Raw genomic sequence first — 27,239 nt, forward strand, 5'->3', positions numbered from 1 at the left:
GTACCAAAGCCGAGCGCCGGAGTGTGGCAGAGCCGCGGCTGCCTGTGGTTTGGTTTGGGAAGCCCGAGGGAGGAGGTGACGTTCCTGGCTCTCAGTGGCCACCTGCACCGAGGCCTGGCTGGTGACCGGCGGGGCGACGGGCCTGGTTGCAGGCGGCGAGGGTCCGGATCACCCGCACGGGGCGTGGGCCGTGCACCGTGTTCGCGGGACCGGACGCCTCTCGTGCCGACCCAACGTTTGTGGGCGTAGAGTTTCCCTGAGGTACTGGGCTTTATTTCATAGCAATTACCAGCTTATTTGGTTCAATTTAGCATAGTTAGCAAGCTAGCAAACACCTTTTGGGAGTGGCAAACCTTCTTTGAAGATTTAGTTTTGCTTTGTACTGAAAAATTAAAATTCTCATGAGAAAACTCAAAGGACACGCAGAACTAGGCAGACTGTTAGGTTAATAATCCCCCATTACTCCATCAGTACTGTTCACCACCCTTCGGTAAGTGTGTATTCATTAGCGTGTTTGCATCAAGCTCTGTTCTAAACGCGTGTGAATGTGTGGCAGAGGTTTTGTGGTCTTGGCTGTGAGACGGGATGGTTCCTTGAACAAGGAGGTACCTCGGCGCCAAATTAACAACAAGGACTTCTTAGCGGCCTCGAGGCTTCATTTTAGTATTTGTAGCTCTACAACGGGAAATGCTTTCTCTTCATTCGTGAACATTTTTTAAAGCGCACTTAACATGTTGAGGCACAGGGCCGTGAAGGTCTCTGTCCGGGCTGCGTTGTCTCTGGCTGTTGGTTCATACCAGCTGTTGAATTTAATAATACTCATGATCCTGTGTCTTTGCATGTCAACAGTGTTTTAGTCTTCGTGAACTTGAACTGGATTTCTGGGCAACTTGTTTACATACATCCTTTTTTCTTGTTCCTGTGTGTGATATTGTCAGAGTGCAGAAACCGTGGTCTTCACCACCACATTGATGAAAGTTTGAAACCATGTGTTTGAGTTGCTTTCTGTCCCGGCGCCTTACTGGACTCTGCCCTCAGACTGTTATCCAGGCTTCGTGGGATCCCAGCATCAGAGAAGCAAAACTTCCAAAGAAACCATATTTCAGGAAATACAGATGATCGGCCGACTTTAAAAAATAACATTCTTTGTTGCCACGTGCAACTTCAGTTGCCCAGAATCTCAGTTCCATTAATCATTCCTGATCTCGGGCTGGTCGGGTGACAGCAGCAGAATAGAAATTGCGTTGAGACCAAAATAGATGCAGGAGAATCTGCTTAGAGGGGTCTCTACAATGATAGAGCGTTCTAGAAGAAGAGAACTCAGTAGTGACCACACGGAGCCCACTTTCATCCCCAGAGTTTATTGAGAGACTTCAGGCGTTTTGGACCCTGTAGTCTTGGCGGGAAGATTATCTCCAGCTTAAGCAGGTGGGACTTCTACTGTTGAGCTCATTTAAGGTACATTTAAACCTGAAAGCATTTCCCTGTAACAAGTTCCCGGGAATTAACACTGCTTCCTCAGGACATTTTCTTCTGGCTCCTCTCCTCACCTGCTTAGCAACATCTACATATACAACATACGCTGATTTCACTTGGACCCGTGGAACAGTGATTGACGATGGCCACAATGGGGGACGAGAGGCCAATATGTGGTTTTTCACTTGTGATCTAGGCCTAGGTGGGGTTTGATCTGAAATGTTTACAGTTCCCCTTCCTTAGAATATGGCATAGCCGGAAATGTTTTAGACACGCAGAACAGGATTGACCCGCTTTCTTTGTATAGGCCTTTACTCTTTTATTAGATGTTCGCTGTCGTGTCAGGTAAGGGCTGATGAAAGTTTTCAGGCATTGCCTTTGTCTCCTTTCATTATTCTGTTCCTTCCGGTTGTAAGGATTATCAATCAGGTAAAAATCTCAGGCCACACGAGTCTTAACACCTCCGCCAGAAGAAGCAACTTTTGTGGGTTTTTATGTGCTTTTTTTTTTTTTAAGAGGCTGTGTTTTCCCTCCTGCCCCGCATCTCTGCCCAAGTTGCTGGCTCCCCTCATGGGCTGCAGTCTGCTTCTGGAAGGTGTCCGGATGACAACTGTAAAGTGCTCTATGTATGGCCTATAATGATTTAGCGCCCTTACTATTGCTGCCTTTGTGTAGGACTCCAGTAGACTTCCCCTGTCTCTTCTTTCTGATGTTAAAACAACAGTTGATTATTTTTCCTCTCTTTATTAAGCAGTATTTTGCAAGGACTCCCCCCTTGAAATCCCAGAAGTATAAACTTCCAGGGAATCTTATTTGTAGGCACAGGTAGAAATCTGTGACTACTTAAAACACAATGAAAAGGAGGCCCTCTGTGTGTGTGAAGTGAATCTGAAATGTGTGTGAAGGGCATAGAATCCCCAGACTGTTTAGCAAAAGGCAGAGCACAGTGTCACGTAACTTAAAAACAGCCCAGGGAACTGTAAGAAGTGAATTGAAGAAGGAACTGATTTTAGGGTGGAACTGTCACTTTAAGACAAAACAGTGGATGCCCGACATTCCTGGGCCTTTGTTATACGTAGATAAAAATCTGAATGAGTAGAAGGACTTCTGTGTATGGATTTTGCAAAGCCTTTTTCCTAAAATGTGCTAAATTTTGCTCATGTAATATTTAATGCTTCACTCTTCTGGAAAACCTTGATGATCTCTTCTGAGGAGGTGGAGAGACCAGGGACCCAATACTGAGTTGTGCAGAGAGTAAAGACAGGGGCAATGGAAGATTAAAGCCTTTGTCATTCAGTTTATAACTTAGGGCCTGGAAGAGCACAAAACTAACCCTGTTTGGCTGTCTGCCAGCGCTGGTGGCCGCTTAGAGCCCCCACCCCACCCCGGGCGGGGAGGGGCGAGTGTGCCTCGCCACAGCAGGGGACCCAGCAGCATTTGGGAGGGGGAAGGTGAGCCGTCCCACTTGTATTTTTTTCATAGAATATTGAAATTTATTACTAGGAATGGCGGAATGGGTCAGTACATATAATTAAACTATGCAGAACGGCCTTTAAGTCTGGAAATACAGATACGTTAATCGCATTGAAATATCATATCAGCAAACCATTTATTATGGAATGTCACTGTTCCCAGGCCTTATGGCCATCTGCGTATTTAAATATTTTTAATGATCATTACTAGCCAGGGCTAGAATTTTGTCTGTCATGTTGATTTCTTGGCTCTAAGTCTGGGTCAGGAATGAAATCGCCAGAACGTGGTTAATACAAGGAAAGGTTACAGGGCTCGAAATATCTACGGTCTTAGCGGTCATTCTTCTAGTAACCAGGAGTGGTTGAGAGTAATTATGAACTTCAAAATAATATTTTGTACTTAAATTCTAGGAGCTTTTCTATAATAAGAAATGCCTTGATCTGTATGCCCATAAATGGTGCTAAAATCTGGTCCCCTTTACAGGAACCACAGCAGTCCACAGGAATGTTGATTACTTCTGAGTATTTCGATGAGGGAACAACGCCAAAATGAATGTATCTAATGAGCTCCCTCCTCATTTCCGTTGTTTTATGAAAATATTTTGGTGGTGTTACCTGCACTGTAGCAGCTTCTGACTTTCAGTATTGTGAATTTGGAGAGGATATCAGCCAACTTCTGCCTCTGGCAATGTGTGTCCTTCCCTGTGGGCTGGGCTGGGCTGGGAAGGGGGCGTGGCCGGGAGCTCAGGCCCTACTCCTCTGGGCTTGTTTAGCAAAGTCTTCCTCTGTTTACACTGTAAAAATGTTAGCCTTTGTCAAAAACGTCTGCCCCAAGAAGGATGCTCCAGAGCCTTGGGTCAGTTTGGGGCTGTGCTCCGCCCCTGCCGCTGTGGCTGGAGGCCTGGGTGCTGGGGGCGGGGCGGGGGCGGGGTGGGCAGGAGCTCCTTCTGTGACTTGTTGAGTCAGGTCTTCACTGTTGGAGGCGGAGCTGACTCAGGGCTTCACTGTTGATCCCTTTAGCAAACCTGACCACTGAGGATTGTACGAATAAAAATTCAGAAATAAACATAGAAAATAAAAGATCAGAAGCCTGGCTGTGCTGCTGTGTTGCCTTTGAGGACCTGGGAGATTTGGGTCCAATACTGGAAGTTTCTAGAACCCGCCCCCCCCCTCCCCCTCAAGCCTGTGGTGCCCAAGGACTTCACAGTGCCACGTAAATGCTGCAGAATAACGAGGTGCGTCGTTCCGGACTTGGGTCTAGATTCAGTACCAGTCCTGCCACCCCAGGTGGTGAAGTGAGGTGCACCCACTAGGGCGGCAGTCACAGTGCAGACCCGGCCTTGCCCTGTGTTTGCCGAGAGAGGTCCGTGGTGTGTGTGACATGCTAGGCATTCAGGAGCCATTCAGGCCGATGGTACCGCACCCACAAGGATCACAGCAGGAACTCTAGACTGGCCTGAAGGAAATGAATAATCTGAAGATGGGGAAGGCCGGGCTTTCACAGGTACTCCTGGCGCCAGAGAAGGAAGTCGGAGGCCACAGAGACCTCCCTTCCTGGTGGTCGAAGAACCGAGTCTGGGGGTCTGTTTGCAAACTGGTGCTGGGCTTCTGAAGAACCCTTGGTTAGGGGGCGGGCATCCATCAGAAAGCAGTGCCAGGCTGGAGATGGGCCGCAGGAGGACCTTCCCCCGGTTCAGTTGGCTAATCAACAAAACATCCGGTACAGATACACTTTGCCCTCCGCTTACCTGAATTACGGTGATCTCAGTTCTAAGGGCCGTGTGTCTGGCATTTCTCCATGACCTCCCCCCAGCCTGCAGATGTAGAGAACAGGGATCTAGGCTGTGGGTCCTAGGGAAGCCCTTAGGAATATCTTTACTCCCCATCAAATGGTAAAAATACCAACTGTGCTATGTGTGTTCAAAATGAGCATGCATTTATATGGTATGCTTTCACTTCATCTCTTATCTTGCTCAAGACCTCCTGGGCATTCTTTCTGGAGGGTCTTGTAATTGTTTGTCTCCCCTCCCCTTCCCCCTACTCCTGCCTCTTGTCTGGGCTCATGGTAGGTGGCCTAGTAATGACCTTGTGAACTCCCGGGTCTGAAGGGTTGATGATAGACCTCTAGCCCGGAAGAGGCAGAGCAGATTTGGCCTTCGGAGTGGAAAGCCCTGAGCGACACTACTGTCTCAGCTCCCCAGAGTGAGTGAGGATTTTTCTGTCCTTCCCTCCCATCTGGCAGCCCAGCCCTCTGGTGTCGCAGGGTGGTCGAGAAGATAGGTACAAATTTTTTTAGGCATTTCTAGATCCAACATGTTTAAGGCTCTTGAGATGTGTTTCCAAACTGCCCTCCAAAAAAGTTGAAAGAATTTTTAGTCTCACCGGGAGGTAAGACTGCTTCGTTGTTCCCCGAGTGAGACGAGGTGTGATTTGATTTTGAACTTTGACAATGCAGCAAGGAAAAAAAAAATGTAAAGAGAGACATCTAGTTTTAGTTGGCTTTTGATTCTGGTAATGGTGGACATTTTTCCTAGATATCTGTTGGTCATTAGGATTTCTTTCCTGCACTGCCTCGCCACGGTCACCCGTGACATTAATCTCTTTCCCTTGTTGAATGTGTGCTTGAAACATCTTGCCAAATCGTCTGCTGAAGAGGTGCCGTTAATTGACATTTCTCCTGGAGAGGAAGGGTGCCAACTTCCTCAGGCCCCTGCCAACGCTGAGCTCTATCAAAGTTCTTCATCTTTGCGGAGTTGACAGTTGGACCTTCAGTTTGCGTTCCTGTACTTGAGTGAGGCTGAACCTGCTTTCATCTGTAGAAGCCGTTCACGGGTCATTCTCTGGGAGCTCGTGTCCTTTGCCCATCCGTCATACTTTCTAACTAGACTGTCATATGTGAGGATACTTTTGGTTTTCGTTTCTGTTTCTGTATTTCCCAAAGAGACGTAGGGGAGGGAACATCGAGAAGGGAAGCCTGACAGAGGGGTGAGCGCACGTCCGTGTTGAGCGCTCTTGATTGCAAGTGAGAGCTGGCTCAGGTTATCTGAGTTCGTGGAGGGCTTGATTCATCAACAGGAAGGGGTTGGAGGTGAGAAGGCCTCCGGAAGGGGGGCTGCTGCACAGGTGTCCTGGGGTTAGCTGTTCCAGGGAGGAAGGTGGGGAGGAAGGCGTGAATCGTTCATTCAGCAAAGAGCGCCCGCAGGCACAGTTCCAGACAGACTCCAGATGCAAGGATGAGCCGGGCCCAGTCTTCCCCTCCCTGTCCTTCCCAACTGTCCCCTCCCTGGCCCTCCCCAGCCCTCCAACTGTCCCCGACTTGGGCACAGCTCACGTGCACCGGTGACAGGTGAGCTGAATGGCATGGCTCCAGGCACGGACTCACCAAGTGATTTTGTCGTCCACTGTTCAAGAGGTGATCAGTGGGAGAACTTCCCCTGCCCCTGGATGGAAACTCACCTGCAGGCCTCCACCGCTTTCCTGGGCACCCTTGGGGAGTAGAGAAACCGTGCAGTCATTTTACATTGCCAAACGTGGTCCCCGTTCAGGAATTGGAATGCCGTGTGTCGTAGAAGAGTCAAAGCTTCGAGTGACCACTAACGGCACCGAGTGCCCCCCCCCACCCCCTGGCCGCCGCTCCCAGAGCTGCAGCAGGGGGAGGGAGGCCAGCGTGAGGGCAGGGGAGCAGACCTCCTACTCTTGATGGTCGCTGTCCTAAACCGGCCTCCTTCCTGGGCCTGGCCGGGGCTTAGCTCTTCTCTCATCCTGGTGGGGACACTCGCAGGGATCTGTGGCGACCCCTCTGCCCCTCCTCCTCCCCCCAGCTCAAGGCCTCTGGTGAGCACTTCCGCATGCTGTGGCCATTCTTCCCCCCTCCCACCCCTCCACCTTTGCAGCCCCTAGGAATCCAGTGATTCCCCTTCCCCCCCCCCCCCAGCTTCCTACTTCTGAGCCCTGTTCACCTGCTCAGGACCTCAGGAGGACCCCAGGTGGGCTTGTGGCCTGTGTAGCTCAGGTCTGGCTCAGGGGAGAGGCTTTGCAACTTCTGCCCTGTCAAAGTTGGCATGTGCCAGCCAGCCCCGGTGCCCCCTCCCCTCTGGCTCTCTCTTCTGGCAGATCTGACACCAGAGCTCCGAACCCCCGCCACTAGGGGCCTATTTCAGGGGCTCTCCGTGTCTCCGAAGAGCCTTGTCAGTAGGCTTAAGGTGTCGAGGGATCTCCCGCCGCCCACCCAACACTCACACGTGATGCACACACAGCGCTGAAGAGGAGAAGGGCTCAGTACAATTCTGCAAGGAAACCATCTCTACAAATTACCTGTTTAAGTATCTGGGTTCTTTTATGCCCTTGCGGTGGGCGAGGATGAAAGAAGGAACAGGTTTTGGAATGAGGCCAGGCATGAAGACTCCTGGAGCCGGGAGGCCGGCCACCTGCACGAGTTCCCATCTTGTGATGCTGCTTCTCATTGGATGCTAACGTCCTCCTTTCTGGCTGGGCCCGGTTTACTACACGTAGCCCAGGGTCGGCCTGGTGCCCACCCAGGTAAGTGTGAGGTCCTCCTTATAGCAACCCAATGCCTAGCGTGAGAGGAAGGGCTAGCCTGGAAAGGCAAGGGGGAGGTGGTCAGCCTGCTAGGAATGGTTGAGCAGGTTGTGTACTGCAAAACTCCAGGAGGCGTCATTCACCCCACAGTCCAGGAGGACCCATGAGCCTGAAGGCTACCTGAGGTGACCAGGAGCGTGTGAGCTAAGCCAGAGGGACTAAGGATGCAGAGGAGGGACAGATGTGACAGATAGTAGGAGAAAGAGCTTCCAGGGTCAGTGGCTTGATTGAAGGAGGGGTGGGGCATGGAGGAGGCTTCTGGGTGGGTGACAATGTGACTCACCTAGATGGCAGTCAGGAGAACGCATGGGGAGGGTGGGGAGAAAGTGTGCAGGGAGGGGCCTAAGGCCAAGGCCCCTCCGGGACCCCTCCGAAAGAGGTTGGGAGGTGACTGGTCTGAAGCCCAGGAGCAAGTCTGGGCTGGAAAAAGTGCTCTGGGCATCGCCAGTGTGTATTTGGAACTGGAAACAGGCCCAGATTAGGTCACCCGAGAGCATGTAGAACTGGATTCTCAACTTCGGCGGGAGCGGGCTGGGGCGTGGGGGCCATTTTTAGTCTTTTCCTAAGAGGGCAGAATTCAATAGCACTGCTCAACACAGTTGTGGGGTGGGGGCGGGGGGGCGGGGCGGGTCAGAAGGTGGGCAGGGCAGTGTCTGGGGAAAGGCAGAGCCGCTGAGCTAGGATGTGGCGTGGCCCAGACAAATGGGCCTGTGAGCATGTGTCCTAACAGTTTCTGGGGCTGGGGGAGACCAGCTGACCGCAGCCGGCTTTCCTGGGCCACCTGCCTTTACGGCGAGAGGGCTTTTTACACGAACCAGATTGAAGGTTGGGTGGGTAGTATAATGTAAAGTCGGACACCAGTTGTGCTCGTTCTGTTTTGGTCTTTGCAAAGGTATCCGGAGTATCTGAACCAAAGACCAGATTGGCTGTCGTTTTGTTCCATGAACGCTGTGGTAGTCTGTCTCTGCTGAAAGGCCGGCGGGAGTGTTTGTAGATTCCCTGGCTGAGTCAGTTCCATGCCACTTGGAAGCCCGGCCCACGAGCACCTCTGTCTGCCTGCACTGCCTTTGATCAGACTCTGCAAATCCTGATGTCGCGCTAGGCTAGAACTGGACAAGATCTCGTTCTAGAGCAGAGACGGCCAACCCACAGGCATCCAGTAACTTGCCCGACTCAAAGCTAATAAGCAGCCGAGATAGAATGAGGACTCCCAGTTCCTGGTTTTTCTTTTTCTTTTTGTGCAAAGACCTATATGTTGAGCTGGGAAATTAGCACAGTATTTATTGGCTTGTGTGGTCCAGGAAGAAGCCTGGAGCTCATTGTGGGCAGGATTAAAGACATAAGCAAAGCTAACCTTGCCCGCAACTCAAATGTTGCCTTTAAGAGTATTGAAAAGGATAGTTTGGGAGAGGGCATAGTTTTCTCCATGATATTAACCTAAAAGCCCAGTAGATCACATTTATAATTATATCCAAACCGCTTATCACAAGGGTAAACCTTTTGGAATTTTGCTACCATTGTATAAGGTGTGGGTGTGTGCGGTTTGTCATAATTAACAGTAAGAGGCAGTAACAGGGAAGCATAGAAGTAGTACTGAGATCTGGGATTTTAACCCAAAGACACACGCTAAAGCTGCGCAGAAGAGAAGACACAGTCTCGGGCAGGGCGGTGGGATTCTTCCAACCTTGTCGGTGACGGGTATGTAATAAAACCCTTTCTGTCTATAATCTCTCACGGGAGGTTTAAAGCATGAGAGCCATCATTCTTCTAAGTTAAGACGTTCCATTTTAAAGAGAGTAATGCTTTTCACATAAAGACTGGTGAGAACAAGGATGCCTTAGATGTGGGCGGGAGGGGGTTTCAGGCTCTGGCCCTCTTCGTTTCCTGATGCCCATCTATGGTGGGTATCCCCATTCGAGAAGGGGTGGAGAGAAGCTGAGTACTTCAGAGAAGTACTTTCACTATTACTGCAATTATGGGAAGTAAAAATTCATTTTAACATAGAATACAATTTGAAGCAATAGGTCATATTTAAATAAGGGATTTTAAAGAAATATGCCAGTGGTTGCAGATTTTAGCTACCGGGGCGAAGGGCAAAATTTTAATGCCTCGTGTACAACAGAAAAGGGAAATGTACTTAGAATTAGGAAATCATGTAATTTGGGATGTATAAACAGACTGATGGTTCCAGTAAGAAAATCAAGAAACTAAAAGCAATCTCAGTCACATGCCAACTTTAAGCTTTACTTAAAGTAAAATTAGAGTATGAAAACTATTTGACAACACATGAGCATAAATTCTGCCCTCCCGAAAATAACCAAAAAAGAAAAGCATATGTAAATGCCCTTAACAAAAAGTTATGTCTGTGAAATACACATATAGCCATTGTTCAAGGGCAATGTGTATTTTATATTGACCTTTGCGGTCAGTTTTAATCAAAGGCTACACAGATATTTTGATGTGATCGGTTTCAGTTAAACCCACAATTTTGATGTGAAATTGAAAAGCTGGTAAACTGGGGGCGCCTGGGTGGCGCAGTCGGTTAAGCGTCCGACTTCAGCCAGGTCACGATCTCGCGGTCCGTGAGTTCGAGCCCCGCGTCAGGCTCTGGGCTGATGGCTCGGAGCCTGGAGCCTGTTTCCGATTCTGTGTCTCCCTCTCTCTCTGCCCCTCCCCCGTTCATGCTCAGTCTCTCTCTGTCCCAAAAATAAATAAAAAACGTTGAAAAAAAAAAATTTAAAAAAAAAAAAAAAAAAAAAGAAAAGCTGGTAAACTGGAAGCCACAGCACATGTGCAGTGACTCCCAGGAGACCTCATTTTGTTAAAAATCCGGGATCACCGCAAACGTTGAGATCTGAAAGGAAAAAGGAGGTAATTTTATCCTTCCCTTGCAGGATCCTGTACCGGGGTCCTAAATCCTGGATCATAGCCAGAGTATTGGCCCCAGAAGGAGCCTTAGCAGTGATGGCCCAAGCCTCTGCTGTGCAGGCGACGAGTGTGAGGCCAGAAAGGGGTGAGTGATGTAGAAGGTCGTGCCATTTAAGCTGTCCTTCAGCGAATGAGCACAGCCTTGTACGTCTGGAACAGAACTCATGGGCGGCTCTGGCAAGGTTTCCGAAGTTCTCCGACTAGCTCCTTGGTCATTTCTGCTTTCGATATCTGCCCTCTCCGTACATCACTAAGCAAACCAAACACATCGCAGGTTGCTGTGGATTCGCCTCGACAAGCGTGAATGTGGCACCGCTAGGGGAACGTGCCTGCTTTGTGGCAGCTGGTCCTGGCTGCGGTTGCTGGGCGGCGTGTAGACGTGTACCTGGTGCCTCCTTTGTTCGACCAGGGTGGTCTGCACTTCACCTTCATAGCAGATCCATCCAGAGCGTGAGTCCCCTATGCTTGTGGCCCCATGCTTCAGGGGACAGAGTCCACCTGGCTGTGATGTGTCCCAGCTCCAAATGCACCATTTCTTGTCCCCGATTCATGGCTGGAGAACGTCTGCCTCTCGACTTTATGGTGCCAATCAATCTCCATATGCCACTGAATTTCCATGAAGACAGACAGTGAATGATATCATCTTAAGCTGGTCTGTCTCCAGCTTTCCTTAACCTAAGGAAACCACTTCCACTTCTGGACACAGGAAGGGGTCCTACCTCTTGTGAGGTTTTGTTTTGTTTTAATTTTAGAAAGAAAGTGCGAGGAAGGGAGAGAGGCAGAGAGAGAGAGAGACTCCCAAGCAGGATCCACACTCAGCACAGAGCCCGATGCAGGGCTCAATCCGATGACCCTGGGATCATGACCTGAGCCAAAATCAAGAGTCAGATGCCCAACCAAATGAGCTGCCCAAGCACCCCTCTTCTGCATTTCTGTTTACATGCATGAACTGTGGAAGCTCATGGAAGGCTCGTTAGTAAAGTGCACTTAAGCTGTGTAACCTAACTCAAAAAGAGGTGCAGTATAAGAAATGTGCTGAATCTATGTGTAGTCGACTGCCATCTACACAAACACATAGATCTTACACAGACTTGGAGACCAGGCCGATTATAAATGAAGCAGGGAAAAAATCTTTCAGAACCAGTAGGACTCGGCAAAGAATGACTTAAAAAAAAAAGAATGATCAGGGGGCGCCAGGGTGGCTCTCAGTCAGTTGAGCAGCCGGCTTTGGCTCAGGTCATGATCTCACAGTTCGTGGGTTCGAGTCCCACATCAGGCTCTGTGCTGACAGCTCAGAGCCTGGAGCCTGCTTCAGAGCCTGGGTCTCCTTCTCTCTCTGCCCCTCCCCTGGCTCACACTCTGTGTCTCTCTGTCTCTCAATAATAAATAAGCGTTAAAAAAAAAAAAAAAAAAAGAATGATGACTTAGGAGGCCCACCTTTGGTGCTCCACTTAGCAGAGGCTAACAGTTCGAACTTTCCCTTTTGAGAAGAAAGTCAGCTCAGAACAAGCTCTCACCATCTCTTCTCCATCATTTTTCCCTTTTGAGAACAACACACACACACACACACACACACACACACACACACCCCTCTTTTCTGACCTCTGAGCGGAGTTTGGGGTTATTTTGATTATGTAATAACATTGAGCTCATTTTGAACATTGGCGTAGTTCGCTTCAGAGGTGTAGCCTTCGAAAGGGCAGGGCCTTTTCGTTCATTCGTCTTCAGATTGCTTCTACATCCTGTTTCATGTGTGGTTACATCAGCTGATGAGTCATGTGATGTTTTGCTATTTCAAATGACAGAAATAGAGACTCAACCACACAGAGGGAGCCTCTCGAATGTTTACCAAACATGTGGCTCAAAAACATGCTTTTCTCTGGTTCAGACGCTTTTTCTGAAAGAGGCGTGTGAGGCTGTGCGTGAGGACAGCTGTCTACGGAAGGCAGGTGGGATCGACGGGTTTCATGGACTTGGCTGCAACGCACAGGTCTCAACACTACAGACTGCCCTGTCTCATAAAGCCCTGCCCATCGCAATGTTGGTTACAAAAAAGTGGCAGGACTTAGAACATAAGAGGCCCCTTTTTCTGGTCTGTGCGTCACTTTGAAAGCTTCATCATAAGTTCAGGGGTCAGCTGACCTGCAGAATAAGAGGCCAGAAGCTGTGGCTGGTTGAAACACAGCTGAAGTAGAAATTTTAAACATTTCACATTAGAGCGCACGAGTGGGGGAGAGGGGCAGAGGGAGAGAGAGAGAATCTCAAGCAGGTTCCATGCTCAGCGTGGAGCCCGACGCGGGGCTCGATCCCACGATCCTGGGATCGTGACCTGAGCCGAAATCAAGAGTCAGACACTCAACCTAACAGAGCCACCCAGGCGCCCCTGAAGTGGAAAGATTTTTTAAATACGGGAAAATATTTCTCAAGATAATGTCACTTAAGTACAACAGCATAAATACTTCCTATTTTGCAACACTGGTTCTTGGTCTCTCCCACTTCAGTCTGAATTAAGGAAAACAACTCTAGTCAGAGAACCACTGAGTCTTTAAATTGTTTTGTTTCTAGAAACTAAGAGCACATACCGAAGCTTTACTTGGCCACATCTGATACATCCTGAACCCGCGCTGAAGCTACTCTTTCTGACGGAATCAGCCACCCGGGGACATTTCCAAAGACAAACCACCCGCCAGGGCTAACACACAAACAAGACGAGCCCAACACAGGCAGCGAGGGGCCGGGCCCGGCTTGCACCCAGTGACATAAAGCAATAGCCTTCCGTGCCCAAAGAATCCCAAACAGGTGAGGGGTTCTGGCCACTGAGCAGAACTGTCAGCACGTCCTGAGCCTCACGGCCGACAGGTCCAACCCTATCATGACCTCCCCGGGGCCAGCCTCACCTGGTCCTTGGTGCTCAGTTCCTGGGCATCTGATGTCCAGTGCCACCAAGCTCCAAGCGGAACAGAGCACACGACACCTGCATGTTTAGAATGACCCGGCATATGACCCTCAAAAAAGCGGGGAGGCCACAAAAGGAGCTGCTCTGACCTGGGTTTGCACAGAGAAAACCCTCAGTATAAAAAGACCGCACTGAGCTGCCCTAACTCACTTCTCAGCATTCACGTTAAAAAAGGCTTTAGATTGTATGTTTTCTACAAGTCACCCAACACGGAGAAAGTCACGGCAGGTCTTTTCATGGTCCTCGACATGGGACGTGGGCACCACACCCTTCTATAGATGTCAGCTGAGCAACTTGCAATCAAAAAGAAACCTGCGTTGGGGAACTCTTTTTTGGACGGCAGAGTCAAATGTGTGCCCCTCCTTACTCTAAAAAGCGGGAAGGAGAAGTGTCTTCTCCTTTCTGGTTTGACCACCTTTCCTGTCTGTGTTGGTTAGCACAGAGCCAGGAAGCTGCAAGCATCAGGGTTTGCCTTAGAAGTTAAAGGGCGGGTGTTAGGCCTCGAATTAAGCAGCCCGAGTGAAGGCACCGTGTGAGGGATGGTGTGCTTCCAGACAGCAGTTTTTGGAAACATCTTGCACGATCTCTGTCGTCGTGGTCTGGGTTTGGGGCGGCATCCCGTGTTCTCTGAGATGGAAATGGCCCATTTATGGCCGTGAACGTTCATCGCCGACGAAATCTCTAAAGTTCTAAATGACACGTTCTAGGTGCTTAACGAAGGGTCTCTAGCTGATCTTTCCCCGACTTAGAAGAGGTGGCTTTTTCAATTTGATTTTTTTAAGCTCCAGGCCCACAAGCATGAAATAGTCACACGTGTTAAAAAATACTGCTGTTTAATTTTCTAGTCATGTACTTTTAAAAAGCTGATACAATTAGACTTTTCCCCCGTCTTCTCAGATCTGCCCCTGAAACCACCCAAAGGCTGTGCATCTTAATTTCCAGCGCTCATATATATGGAGGAAAAGTCGCTCGGGGGAAGCACATGAAGATTTGTCCCCATGGTGGGCACACCCAAGGGTCACTTGTCCGGAAACGTGAATGCAACCCTGCGATGGTCACGGCTGACTTGCCCTTACATTCTTTTTTCTTTTTTTTTTTTTTTTTAATGAGGAACAATATGATTACACAGCACTGAAAACAATAAACACAAAAGGCTTGCCTTTTTCCTTTTTTGCCCTTCCGGCAAAGTATTCCATTCCCACTATTGTCTATGCCAGCTGATCCCACTTACACCCGTCACCCCCCCAGAATTAAAAATAGTTCTCTTGTCATCTACTGATCCTCACATTTATATACAAGTGACAGACTCTGTAAAACCGCTGTAAGAAGATACAATACAATACGTTTCAACTGCAGGTACGTGGCGCACACAAGCAATCACCGTATTGTATTAGAGACCTTTTATTGAAAATGCGAAAATAGGAAATGTATTATAGCCTAAAATAAATTACATAACATATACAGTATATATTTATATCTTTAAAATATTTTTGTGTTTAGGTTCTTTCAGTCTAGAATTTTGACTAAATCAAGAATTTAGTGAACTGTGTCCATAATTTTCTAAAGAAAAAACCCGCTTTCCAAAACTTAGAAAAATATACTGCACTGAATGGATTTCAAATGTGTCATTTCAGGGAGTATCACATAGTGACTTTGCTATCGTTTATAAAATGTTTTATCGTGTGGCGTGAAATTACCTGCACCGCATGGTTATGACTAAAAGGAGCGGAACCAGGTAATGAATCTACCTCAAAAGTTACGATACAGCAACCTGGCATTAGAATGCTAGATTATGACTTAAAGCTTCAGTTCACTGTAAAAACTAAGACCGCGAAGTTAGAATGCTCCATTTCACTTGCTCTAGCGCCATCTTCAGGAAAGGTGAGTGAAAAACAAGCCTTCGGGGAAAGTCATGCCGGAGGACGCTGCAATTTGGAGATGCGCGTTTGTGACAACTTAAAAAAAGCTCATGTATGTACACGGCGGGGTCTGAAACGCGGGAGCTCGCTCAAACCTAGGACAATGCCGGTGAAAGGCGATCGTTCAGTCCGCGCGACTCCCCTGGCATCTCGAACCTTCCTACAGGGAGGAGGTCAGGCCCGTCTGTCCGTCCGCTCGGCGCGTTCACAGGTGCATTCCTCAGTGTGAACGGCCACTCCAGGCCGCAGCCTGTCGCGGACCCCCCGCGCGCACGAGTGTGGCAGACGGCTTCGGGCTGCAGGGCGGAGGCCTCCGGGGCCACGTCTCTGTGTACAGCCGGGCTCCTGCTCCTGGGAAGCCGATCCAAGAAAGCCGAGTTGTAACCTGCTGATTCGTTAAGAGAGATGCAAAGGGACGGGGTCAAGTCTGGCCTGCTGGGCAGTGGTGGCGAGGGCGCTGATGGCACAGCCGCAGTCCTTTGGTTCCAAGTGGAGATTGTCCGAGGGAGGAGGAGACGGCCGGTTCTACGAGGCAGCCGCGTCTTCTGGATGTTCGGGAAGCCGTTGGTTTTTTACAAAGCGGTGGCGGAGGCGGAGACCGTCGTCGAGGTGTCCCCCCCACCCCCTCCCTCCCGGCAGGGCGGGCATACCCAGTGTGCCCGGGAGTTTGCACGAAACCTTCCAATCAAGGCCTCTTCCGTTAAACCAAAACCAAAACCAAAGCCAAGAACAGAACAAAACACGACGGGAGAGGAGACGATGCTGCGGAGCCATCTCGAGCGCCCCTGCTGCGCCTGCGTCCCGGCCTTAGTCGTTCTCCTCTCGCATTTCCACGACGTCCGTCCCCTCCTCTGCTGGCGGGATGTCCGTCATCGCCGAGTCCTCCCCCTCGGCCGCAGTCTCGTTCTCCATCTTCTTTTTCTAGACCCAAGAAGACGCGTCAGTGTGGGGCTGGGACAGGGCCCCGTCGCAGCAGGGCAGGGAGGGGCCGCCAGGGTCTCCGGGACGGGGGGGTGGGGGCCCTCGCGGCAGACCTGGATCTCTTTTATGGTGGGGTGACCTCACCGAGGCTGCATCTCCGGGTACTGGGGCGGGGGGGGGGGCGGAAGGGAAGGGGGGGGGCCGCTAGGAGCTTCGGGGAACCCCGTCTGCCCCCTCCCTGCCGCGAGCGGGAGCGCACCGTCAGCTGAGTGCAGCCCCTCCCCACGCCTCCTCCTTCCACCACCTGCCGACTGCTCTCCCTTCCGATGAGCTTGGGCTCACCTGCTCTCGGAGTATTCTCCCCCTCCAGGCCAGCCCCGGGTCTGTGTCTGTCTCCTGCCCTGCTCGTCGCCTGTCCCAGTTCCTCGTGACCGCACTGCCCGCCTTGCAGTAAATGGCCTCTCTCCATGCCCTGACCTCTTCTCCTTGGGGATCAGGTTCTCCAGAGCCACCCTCCGCCATTCTCGGCTCCCCGGAGACCCTGTCTTTATTAACACCCTCCGCACCACTGGCCCGCTAGCTTCAAGGGCCTGGTCCTCCACTTCCTGCCACTGTCTGGCCCCTCCTTCCAGGACCCTGCCCCCACAACCCATGGGCCTTCTGGTCCCTTCTCTCCTGTTTCATCAGCTCAAATGAAACGCTCAACAATTATAGTCACTTCGGTGCCTCTCTCTGCTGTAACCTCACTTGCAGGCAAAACCCCCGACCTTGGTTGGGTCCAAATCTCTGCCAATGTCCGCCTTCATCATCCAGCTGCTGTGGCTGGGGGATCATACTGGTGAGCCTGGGACATCCATTCTTGGCCCCTTTCCCTTCTCTACCCAACCTGTCCGTGGCTAATCTCACTCTCCTGCTCCCTAAGTGGTCATAATCTTAGGACTATGCCTTCGAACAGGTAACCCTGCAGGATAAACGAATTACCTGGTAACAGAGTACGTTGTGTGTGTGTGTGTGTGTGTGTGTGTGTGTGTGTGTGTGTGGTGGGCAGCTAGGAAGACTTTCCTGTGGCATGTTATCTCAGGTTGAAGAGGGGAAGGGATTTGCAGAGGCAGAGAGTGGGGAGATCACCCAACATTTTCTAGACTTTCACAGTGATCAAGTCGTAGTTTGTAAGGACTCAGAGGACGCATCGGTCGCAAAGGGAATCACCTTTTCGGCATTTTCCTGTGTGGTCAAAGCATTATTTAGTTTCTGCAAGTTTTAGTTCTCTAGAGGCAACACTAGGATGCAGGACTGTGTCCTCAATGTCCCTCCTGAGCAGGACGGCTGCCTTTTGAAACAAGGCAGGTTTAAGGAATCGTCTACATGATAGCATCATAAGGTATCCCCTTGTTGTTGAACCTGACCCAGGGCTGACATACTCTGGCCATGAGGCTCACCCACAGGGGAGGGGCCCTGGAGTTCTGGTGAGCAGTGTGGACCCAGTGGAGGTAGGGGATGAACGCGGGGTGCCACCACCTTGCCGCCTCCTGCTGTGGGCCCTTGGGAGCCGCTCGGGTCTCCCTACACCTGGGGAGGCTTCGCGGCCAGCTCACCTGTTTCCGATAGACGTAGCACGCTGCTATGGCGACCATGGTGGATTCTCCCACAAACCCCGCCAGGAGGGAGCCCACGCCCAGGGTGGCTCCGTGTACCCTGGGGATGAGAACACAAAGGCCATCTGTCCGTTGAAGCCGTGCTGAGGCACAAACAGAGTGGAAACCCAGTGGAAAGCAGACAAGACAGGAACCAACTGCACTTGAGATCCGCCGGTAGGGCTGCACCTAGTAAGTGGCCCGCCTGTGGGAGGGCACCTGGAGCTCTGAGGCGAGCTACCCCCCCACCCCCCACCCCAAGGTCTTGGCTCCACATCTGCTGGCTGGCCTACGGGCCACGTCCCCCTTGCTCGTGAGCCCACAGCCCTTCCTGCCCTCGTCTCCATACAGAGACGGGGACTCTGAGGGTGGGGGGTGACAACTGCCTTCCTCCCTCTTGTTATTCCCCTTCTCCTGCCTGCCACCCGCAGCAGGTGCTCAGTGAATAGTGTGAATGGGCCTGACCCCGGAAGTATTCTTCTAGAAAGGAGCTGAGCAGCCTCCCACCTACTGGCTCGGCTGAGAAAGAAGGTATCGCTCTGCATTTCTAGCTCTAGATGTGCTCGGGGGATGCCACGTGAAAATGCAGATGTACTTAGGTGGCAGAAGGACCCGCAGGACCCCCCCCCCCCCCCCCCCCTGCGACAGCATACCCCAGGTAGGGCAGGACCACGAGGCTGGTGATGAGGACGATGATCCGCAGCACAGAGCTGGGGGCCAGGACAAAGGTCTTCTTCAGAGTCATCAGCCACCCGGTGAGATGGGCCCTCACAGTGACTGTGGGGACAGCAAAGGACTCGTCAGCAACACCCCGCTTCTCCCGGTCCTCAGACTCCCCCCCAACCCCGCGCCTCGCCAGCCTACCCGAGGTCGTGGGGCAGCTGGTGAGGACCCAGGCCTTGCCGCTGTTGCCCTGGGCTGGCCTCCGTATCTCCCTGCCGGGGTTCCTGACCCTACTTCTGGGCCTGGGATAGCCCCGTCTGGCCTGTTCGCAGCCCTGAGCATCCAGAGAGCCGGGTGCGGGCACCTGCCTTTCTCTACTCTGACTGCCAGCTGTCTTTGGCCGGGCCCGGCCTGCCCCCGGGACCACCCGGCCCACCCTGTCCCTGCCCCAACCCCCTGCCCTGCCTCTAGCCCCGATCTGATCTCTCTTCTCTAAAAAACAGAGAAAAGCAGCCACTTGCGGGGGGTCAGTTTTGGCTGTGGGTATGAGGGGAGCCCTGTCTTCCCAGGACACCTGTGTGGGGGGTGTGGAGACCAGAGGTCAGGGAGGGAAGGATGAAGCTCTCCTGATCTCCTTCCCAGCCCTCCCGGCCCCTGGAACCCCGGTCATCTCCTCTTCTCCTTCCCTAACTGTGCCCCCCTTGTTTCGACACGTCACTGTTTCTCAAAGACCTCGGTGCATTCCCCGGATCGCCTCCCCATCCACGCTAGTGAACTGGGGCGCGGGGCAGGGCGCCCGGCCTGAGCACAAAGGAGGGACGTGTGAAGCAGGGACTGAATTTGGCCTCGGAGGCCACAGACACCCCTTGTCGGGAAGAGGTGCTCCGGATGTTTGGATCGATCTGAAAGTGCAAGGCGGCTGAAGGAAGCTGCGGCCTAGTCGTCTGTCGCAGGGTGGGCAGCCCCGGGCTGGGGCCGAGACCTTCGTGCGGGGGGGACGTGCTCACTCCTGGGGTGAAAACTCCCGTCCAGGATACATTCAAAGGGGGACTCTGCGGCCCTCCTCGTGGAACGGGGTGCCCTGCCTGCCTGCCCCGGGGGGGCGGGTGTTGTGTTTACACAGCGCAGATGCACACTTGGGTTTGGCTGAGCGAGAGGGCGGGGGCACGCATGGAATGCTAATGGGCTTGGCCCACCCCCCGCAGGTTGCAAAGACAGCCGGGGGCCTGACAGCTGGCTGGAAGGCCTTAGAGTGATAGACACAGAAATGAGTTGAGAGATTAAAAGCCACTCCACCCCCGTCCCAGCTGGACCCCCGCCCCAGCTGGAATTCTCTGGGGCCCCCAGTCCCTCCTCCAGCTGGGCCTGGGGAAGGAGCAATATGGGCCCCAATCTCCAGCAGGGGGCAGCCTCCTCGAGGTGGGGTCGCCTGGCACAGCTTGGCTCCCCCAGGGTCCCCCCGCCCCCGACAAAGACCAGACACACCACCCCACGGCCACGATCTTCCATTCCTCCGTTTCCGCCACAGCGGGGAAGGTGACACCGAGAGACCCAGCCTCCAGGAATGCTTGGCATCTGAGAGCAGGGGTGGCTTGTGACCCGGTTCAGGGATGGCACGACGGTGCCAGGACTAGAGTCCTGACCTCCTCTAGTTCGTGGCTCATTTCTTAACTCGGGCTTTGTCAATTCTGGCTGCCCTGCTCAATGATTCGGCAGATTATTTGGGCACTAAGTTTTTTTTTTTTTTTAAAGATTATATTTCTAAGTAATCTTCACATCGAACGTGGGGCTCTAACTCACAGCCCTGAGGTCAAGAGCAGCACGCTCTACCCACTGAGCCAGCCAGACACGCCTGCACCATACATTTTTGAATAATGACATGCACTTGGTATAGAATTTAGAAGGTGCAGAAGGGAATACAGCACAAAGTCTTCCTCCCGGTCCTGACTCCTGCCTTCCGGAGGCAACCACTGTTACCAGTTTGGTGAGTGACTTCTAGGAACAGTAAGCGGGCAGGCACACGACACGCAGACGTGGCGACACCTTCGTCACGGGAGAAGCGGCACACCCACCGACCATTCCGCAGCCTGCTTCGCTCCTTTCGTAAAGAACCACCTTGCTCCCGTGTAGTGAGCCTCCTCCTACTGTATCCGTTTGGGAATTTTCAAACTGGCTTAGTGTTTAGCTGTGGACACTTGACTTTCTGGCCATATGCCATCTGGCCTCGACCCTGCCCCTAGATTTTTTTTTTATCTTTTTTTTAATATTTATTTTTGAGAGCGAGAGCGAGACGGAGCGTGCGTGGGGGAGGGGCAGAGAGAGGGAGACACAGAATCCGAAGCTGGCTCCGGGCTCCGAGCTGTCAGCACAGAGCCCGACGCGGGGCTCGAACCCACAAGCCGTGAGATCATGACCTGAGCTGAAGTCAGATGCTCAACCGACTGAGCCACCCGGGCGCCCCTAACTCTGCCCCCAGAGTCTTAACTCCAGCACTACTCTTTCTTTGCACATCGGCAGGTTTTAGTCATCGTCCACCTTCCTATTTTTTTTTTTTTTTTTGCATGTTACTTTTTAAGTAACATATTATAAAACTGACTTCTGAGCAGACAGTTCTAAGAATTCTAACGCGTGCAAAGATCTGTGTAGCCACCGCCACCATCAGGGCACGGAACAGTTCTATGGCCCCGAAGACTCCTCACGTTGTCCCTTTGGGTGTGCTGTTTACCGTGTGTGCGACCTCTGACCTTGGAGGAACAAATTAGGGCTGTCTGATTTGTTTCTTAAACTTTCAGCCTACTGGATAAAATGTGTTTGCACGTTTCCAATCCACTGTGAAATGTTATGTTCTGTTTCGGTTTTTTTAAGTGTCAGCTTTTTTTTTTTTTTTTTTAATATTTATTTTTGAGAGACAGAGAGAGACAGCAAGAGCAGGTGAGGTGCCGAGAGAGAGGGAGACAGAGAATCCCAAGCAGGCTCTGTGCTGTCACCACAGAGCCTGAACTCACAAACCACGAGATCACGACCGGAGTGGAAATCAAGAGTCGGACACTTAACCCGCTGAGCCACCCAGGCGCCCAAAGTGGTTTGTTCTTGTTTGGGACGTCCTTGCAGACGTTTCCCGAGAAGGAAGACTGAATCGGGCATGAGGGTAAACCGGAATGTTCCTTTCATTCTGTGTCTTTACCTGGCACCGGGAAGAAGGAGAAGATACGCAAGGGGACAACGCAGAGCTCTGCAAAGGCGAAGTCCACTCCGATGATGTCTATCAAAATCTTCTCGGAAACGTTGGGGGTCCAGAACATCACGAAACAGAGCTGGGGGCAGAAAGCACAGTCAGTGAGGTCGGTAGGAGAAGGCACATGTGAGTGACGTGGCATCAGGGCAGGTGTCCCATGATCCCGAGGAGCTAGGAAAGAGGGCGAACGGTGCTCCCGTCCTCAAACCGCTGCCGTCCTGCTTTGTTCTCACCTTCAGACACGGGCCCCCGCCCATTTGCCACAAGTGCCCCAGAGGGACCCCAGCAGTGGGCAGATGTGGCATGCATCTGAGCGGGTAGCCCAGCTAGTGAGGGAGACCCGTGTGCTCTCGTGAGCGGCTTAACTACTGTGCTAAGCAGCTCGGTCAGTTCGGGGTGACCACGCTCAGTGCTGTGATTTTTATAGGTTTTTAAAAAAAATCTTTTTTTTTAATGTTTTAATTTATTTTTGAAACAGAGACAGAGCATGAGCAGGGGAGGGGCAGAGGGAGGGGAGACCCAGAATCCGAAACAGGCTCCAGGCTCCGAGCTGTCAGCACAGAGCCCGACGCGGGGCTCGAACTCACAGACCGCGAGATCGTGACCTGAGCCGAAGTCGGACGCTCCACCGACTGAGCCACCCAGGCGCCCCTGTGATTTTTTATAGCTTTAACCAAAGAGTTAGAAGTGACCTGAAAGCATCTGGAATATTCGGCATGCACAGAGCCACACTGAATCAGCACACCTAATGAAAAAGGAAACAGTGACACTTAAATTAATGATAGGTTCTGGAGCTCTCCGAGGTCGAGTTGAGAGAATAAGAGACAATACCCACAAAATGTGCACCTTTGGAGAGCAGGTGGGCGAGCAGTAAACTGATTTAACAGACCCAAGAAAATGGCATCTTTTTTTTTTTTTTTTAAATATTACAGACAGCGAGAGTCGGGGAGAGGGGCTAGAGGCAGAAAGAGAGAGAATCCCAAGCAGACTCCATGCTCAGCAGGAAGTCTGACACAGGGCTTGATTCCACGACCCGGGGATCATGACCTGAGCCGGGATCAAGAGTCAGATGCTCAACTGACTGAGCCACCCAGGTGCCCTGAAAATGGCGTTATCTTAAACTGATGGGGAGAAGCGAGCTGTCTGCAGCTCTTCCCTTTCCCCCCCGGGTCAGGAAATGTGGTCACAGGCCCTTCTGGAAGTGGGGGTGATAGCAGGGCCAATAGCAGGCTGCTGAAAAGCCTAGTTAGTAAACAACTTGTCCACAGTTGCTCTTGCACGGCTCGTGACCGTGTCCCCTGAACTTGGCAGGGCCCTGGACTTTCATATCTGGATAACGTGAAACCGGTACAGTGGAGGGCAGGTGCTGCCCAGCAAAGAGGGAGGTTAAGGGAGGATGACACTGAAGGTCCCGTCTTCTTCCTCTGCTCCGTTCCTGCAACACAGGAAACCAGCCGCATCCCTCCCACGGAGGAGACCAGGGTCCCTGAGACTGGAGGCTCCTGATGAGGCCCCCCCACCCCCCGCCATCCCCACCCCTCCAGCCACCAGCAAGGCCCACACAGGGGACAGGCCACCCCCACACATGCACGGTTGTCAGTCGGCTTCTGAAGCCCATCCGTACAGATGAGGAGACAGCTAGGGATCACCAGGCTTCGAGGAAGGCCTTAGAGCTGAAGAGGCTAAAACAAAGGGAAAAAATTTTTGAAGGAAACACAGACAATGCAGAGACAGAAAGATGGACAGGTGTGTGTGCACACATGCACAGGTACACAGTGCACACACACACACACAGAGAGAGAGAGAGAGAGGCGGGGTGGGGGGAAGGAACTTTCCCCCATTGACATTCCCAGAGTGATGGGAGAAGATACTACTACATCCATGAAACAGGGACCAAATGGAAATGTTATTTTAAAAAGACGAAGAACAAGACAGTACTTCTGAAAAATAAAAAGATTAAATCAGAAATAAGAAATTCACACAGTCACAGTAAGAGAAAGCTGAAGAAATCTACAACAAGGATGGAGCTGGACAACGAGAATGGATTCAAAGAACAGAAATAAAGGACCAGTCTGGGACGCCAAACACTCAAATAATAGGAGTTCCAGGAAGACGAACAGTGAAAGTCTGGAAGCTGAAAGCTGAGACTTTTAAGACTGTCCTAGGGTCCATCGTGAGGACAGAGCCTAGCGGATGAAGAAAGACCCACTGGGCACGGCATCAACGATGCTGGAGGCAGAGACAAGATTCTAGGAGCTTCCAGCTGTAGACTGTAGACTGTAGAAAGCTAGCACCAAGAGTTAGAAGACATAGGGCACTGAGTTAGGAGGGAAACTGGTTTCTGTCCTAGAACTCAGAATCAAACGGTCAATCCAGTGTGTTGGAAGAAAGACATCTTCATACGTTCAAGGCCTCAAAGGATTTCCTTCCCATGCATACTTCTTCAAGAAGACTTTGGGGGTTTACTCTGCAAAGCAAGGGAGTCATGGATGAAGAAAAAGAAAGACACAGGATCGATCTCAGGAAAAAGGCGCGGGGAATCCCTGAGAGGGGTAAGGAGAGATCCCGGGAGGGCCGAGACAGGCCCACGGGTCAGGTGATCTGCCCTGGAGCTGGTCGGAATAGGGTATGTAAAATGGTCTGAACACATGATGGGGTTTCTGCAATGAAGGGAAAATGGGGGAATAAGTTAGTGGCAAATACACAGAAAGCTGAGAAAAATTATAAATAGGACAGTGATGAGGTCCAGGAAAAACTACAATTTTTTTTTTCAAGAAATGGAGGGAATGAGGCTCAGCGGTCAGAGTTTGCCTTAGTCGGAGCCCATCTAAAGAGCTGCGGGGTCTGGGGCCTGGGAGTATGAAAAGTGGGGAGTGGGCAGCCTAGGGGAACGGCTATTGTCGGTAACAATCCCTAGAGAACCGACTTTTTAAAACTTTGTGTGTGTATAATTGATTAACAAACCCTGAATTAAAAGATGTAACTATGTAACTTTGGCAGAGAATGCTAAAAACCTGCCAATTCCATCCAATATTTCTCTCCCTTTCTTAAGGTGCAAGTGATTAAGGAAGGTGAATACATTATAAAATGAATCACCATCATGTAAAAGCAGAACGCTGAGATGTCAGAATATAAGATCCTTCAGGCTTTGGGTAAGTTGAGTTTCATGGAATTAGGCTGGTCCCATTAACCATGTCATGTTGAAATGTTTTCTCAAATACCCTGGAAGATCTATTCTAAAAATGTTTCACCTTATCACCATGTGCTCTCCAGCGTCTGGAAAGAATATTCCATCGCTTTTCAAAACTGACAGGTATACAATCACTTAACCCTACTGCCCGCTGTCAGCACTCACACCCCGTTTTTTGACATGAAGGGAAAAATACTTCCTTAATTCTAGTAACTCAGAGCTCAGGGACTTTATTACCCAGCGGCCTGGACAACTGGCCGTGTCGTCTTTTCCCACTGCAAAGCCACCGGCCTGAAATGGTGAGGTTCACACCTCTAGTTCGGGGGCGAGCTCTGGGGAGGCGGTGGGGAGCAAGTTCACGCAATCACAACTTCGAAACCACACCGAGCGCGGGATGGGGACACGACTCATTTCCCTGAGGAAGAGGTAGGACATCTGCCCTTCCAAACACCTTCCAGTACAGTGAAGCTGTAAAGTATGAAGACGAAATGAGCATCGTCCCCAAGTCTGGACTTGCTTTGTGCCTTAGGGCATATGGAGGGTAAGCCATCCTGGGTCTTGCTTAAAGGTTGGAGGGAGATAACTAGGGCATATTCTCCGAAGAACTTCAGCTTTCGGGAGAATCACTGGTATGCCGTATTTATGTGACGGTGATTATCTGAATGTGAGATAAAGCCAATCTCTCTGTTTTGTAAGTCACTGGAAGGTGGTCTTTAAGTTTCAACAAACCGAGGAGAAAGGAGGGTGTGATCGTCCATCAGAGAGGATGGTACAAGCGAGCGTGTGCGGTAAGGGAATTCCTCGCTCTTGCTTCTCCACATGGATAATGTTCACCTGGCAGGTTTTTACTGCCTTGGAGGAGGTTATCAGTAACCTCTGAAGGAGATGACCCATCTGTGTCTGGAGGACACAGCGACAGGGACAAGTCACACGAGACACTTACGTAAATATCAAGTACTCGGACGAGTGGCCACAGTTCCGGTCCCTTGGAAATCAAATGTGAAGGTCTGGTGGATCTCTAGTAGAGCCTCCCTGGAGGGTGGCTTCATACTCCATTTCTAAAGTTCCGCTGTATTTACTTGGAGTCACTGAACCCCTCTGGTCTCCATCTGGTATCTACCTGTGCCAAGCATATCTTACACGTCCCTATCAAGGTCACATGCCACAAGGAGGCGCCTCTTCGGAGTTTTCAGTCCCCCACACGTAGAGCCTAGACTGGGTCTTCTAGAACAAGAACGCTGTTAGTCTGGTCTGGGGCTTCAGCAATCCCAGGTAACTATTCAAAGAGAAGGGACACTACGTATCTTGATGCTTGCTTCTTCCCCCCTCCCCGCTCCCCGCCCAAGTTTATAAATATGGCCCTTTTGTCTCTGCCCTGCTTCCAGTATGAAAATGCCCCTTGCCTTCCAGCAAGTCCCTAAAAAGGCGACTGTCACCTGCACTGCCCAGAAGGGAATATGTGCGACTTAGAAGTAGGTATGGTGGTGGTTAAAAGCTGCAATGTGCACCTGCACGCCAACTTCCCTTAAGAATACTAACCAGATCATGGGGTGCCTGCCTGGGTGGCTCAGTCGGTTGGGCGTCCTACTTCAGCGCAGGTCATGATCTCACGGTTCGTGAGTTCGAGTCCTGCATCGGCCTCTGTGCGGACAGCTGGGAGCCTGGAGCCTGCTTTGCATTCTGTGTCTCTCTCTCTCTGCCCCTCCCCCACTCACACTCTGTCTCTCTCTCAAAAATAAAATAAAAATTAAAAAAAAAAAGAGTACTAATCAGATCAGATCCGACTATGTCTTGTTTCAGAAAACAAGAAGCTTCAGAAGTTAACCTAACAAAGACCATTTCAGGAAAAGTGTTATTCTAATGAGTTCACCCAGAGGAGTCTTCCCTAGAACACGCCCTCCCCGTTGACCATGGAGGCCGTGTTCCTCAAATATTTGCAGAGCCTAATGACATTGACTTTTCCAAACCAGAACACAAACCTAATAAACTACTGACAATGAACATGATTTGTTCTCCTTGGAGCAGCTGAGGGTTGAATTTTTTTTTTTTTTTTTTTTTTTTTTCCTGCAGAGCTGGCTGTCAATATTATCTCATTAGGCAGCGGCCAGCAAAACAGAACAACCCACTCGGTGCCCAGATCTTGGTTTTTCTATTTATTCTCCAATAAAGGGAACCGGGCTTCTTAGCGAAGTGGCTTATTCTAAGATGAGGACAGGAAACATACGAGATGATCACCCTGCAGTAAC

General features: G+C 51.0%; 1 protein-coding gene and 1 long non-coding RNA gene across 3 annotated transcripts in view; one reads left to right on the top strand and one right to left on the bottom strand.

The window, feature by feature from the left end:
- Positions 1 to 10,307: 10,307 nt before the first annotated feature.
- On the top strand, positions 10,308 to 14,133 carry LOC109267782 (uncharacterized). Its single transcript, XR_002080262.2, has 3 exons — positions 10,308 to 10,560; positions 13,041 to 13,686; positions 13,717 to 14,133. It is a non-coding gene; the product is annotated as an uncharacterized LOC109267782 (long non-coding RNA).
- Positions 14,134 to 14,247: 114 nt separating this feature from the next.
- Positions 14,248 to 27,239, bottom strand: part of ANKH (ANKH inorganic pyrophosphate transport regulator) — a 137,695-nt gene continuing 124,703 nt past the window's right edge. For both annotated transcript variants that reach the window (XM_019450772.2, XM_019450770.2), the window contains 4 exons: positions 21,753 to 21,882; positions 18,559 to 18,682; positions 17,867 to 17,966; positions 14,248 to 16,271 (listed from right to left, as the gene is read on the bottom strand). In XM_019450772.2, coding sequence (XP_019306317.1) covers positions 16,158 to 16,271; positions 17,867 to 17,966; positions 18,559 to 18,682; positions 21,753 to 21,882 — 468 coding nt within the window. In that variant the 3' untranslated portion in view covers positions 14,248 to 16,157. The remainder of the gene's footprint in view (positions 16,272 to 17,866; positions 17,967 to 18,558; positions 18,683 to 21,752; positions 21,883 to 27,239) is intronic.

Source organism: Panthera pardus, unplaced genomic scaffold (genome assembly GCF_024362965.1).
Source record: "Panthera pardus isolate Hobbes unplaced genomic scaffold, ASM2436296v1 HiC_scaffold_2, whole genome shotgun sequence".
Lineage (NCBI taxonomy): Eukaryota > Metazoa > Chordata > Mammalia > Carnivora > Felidae > Panthera > Panthera pardus.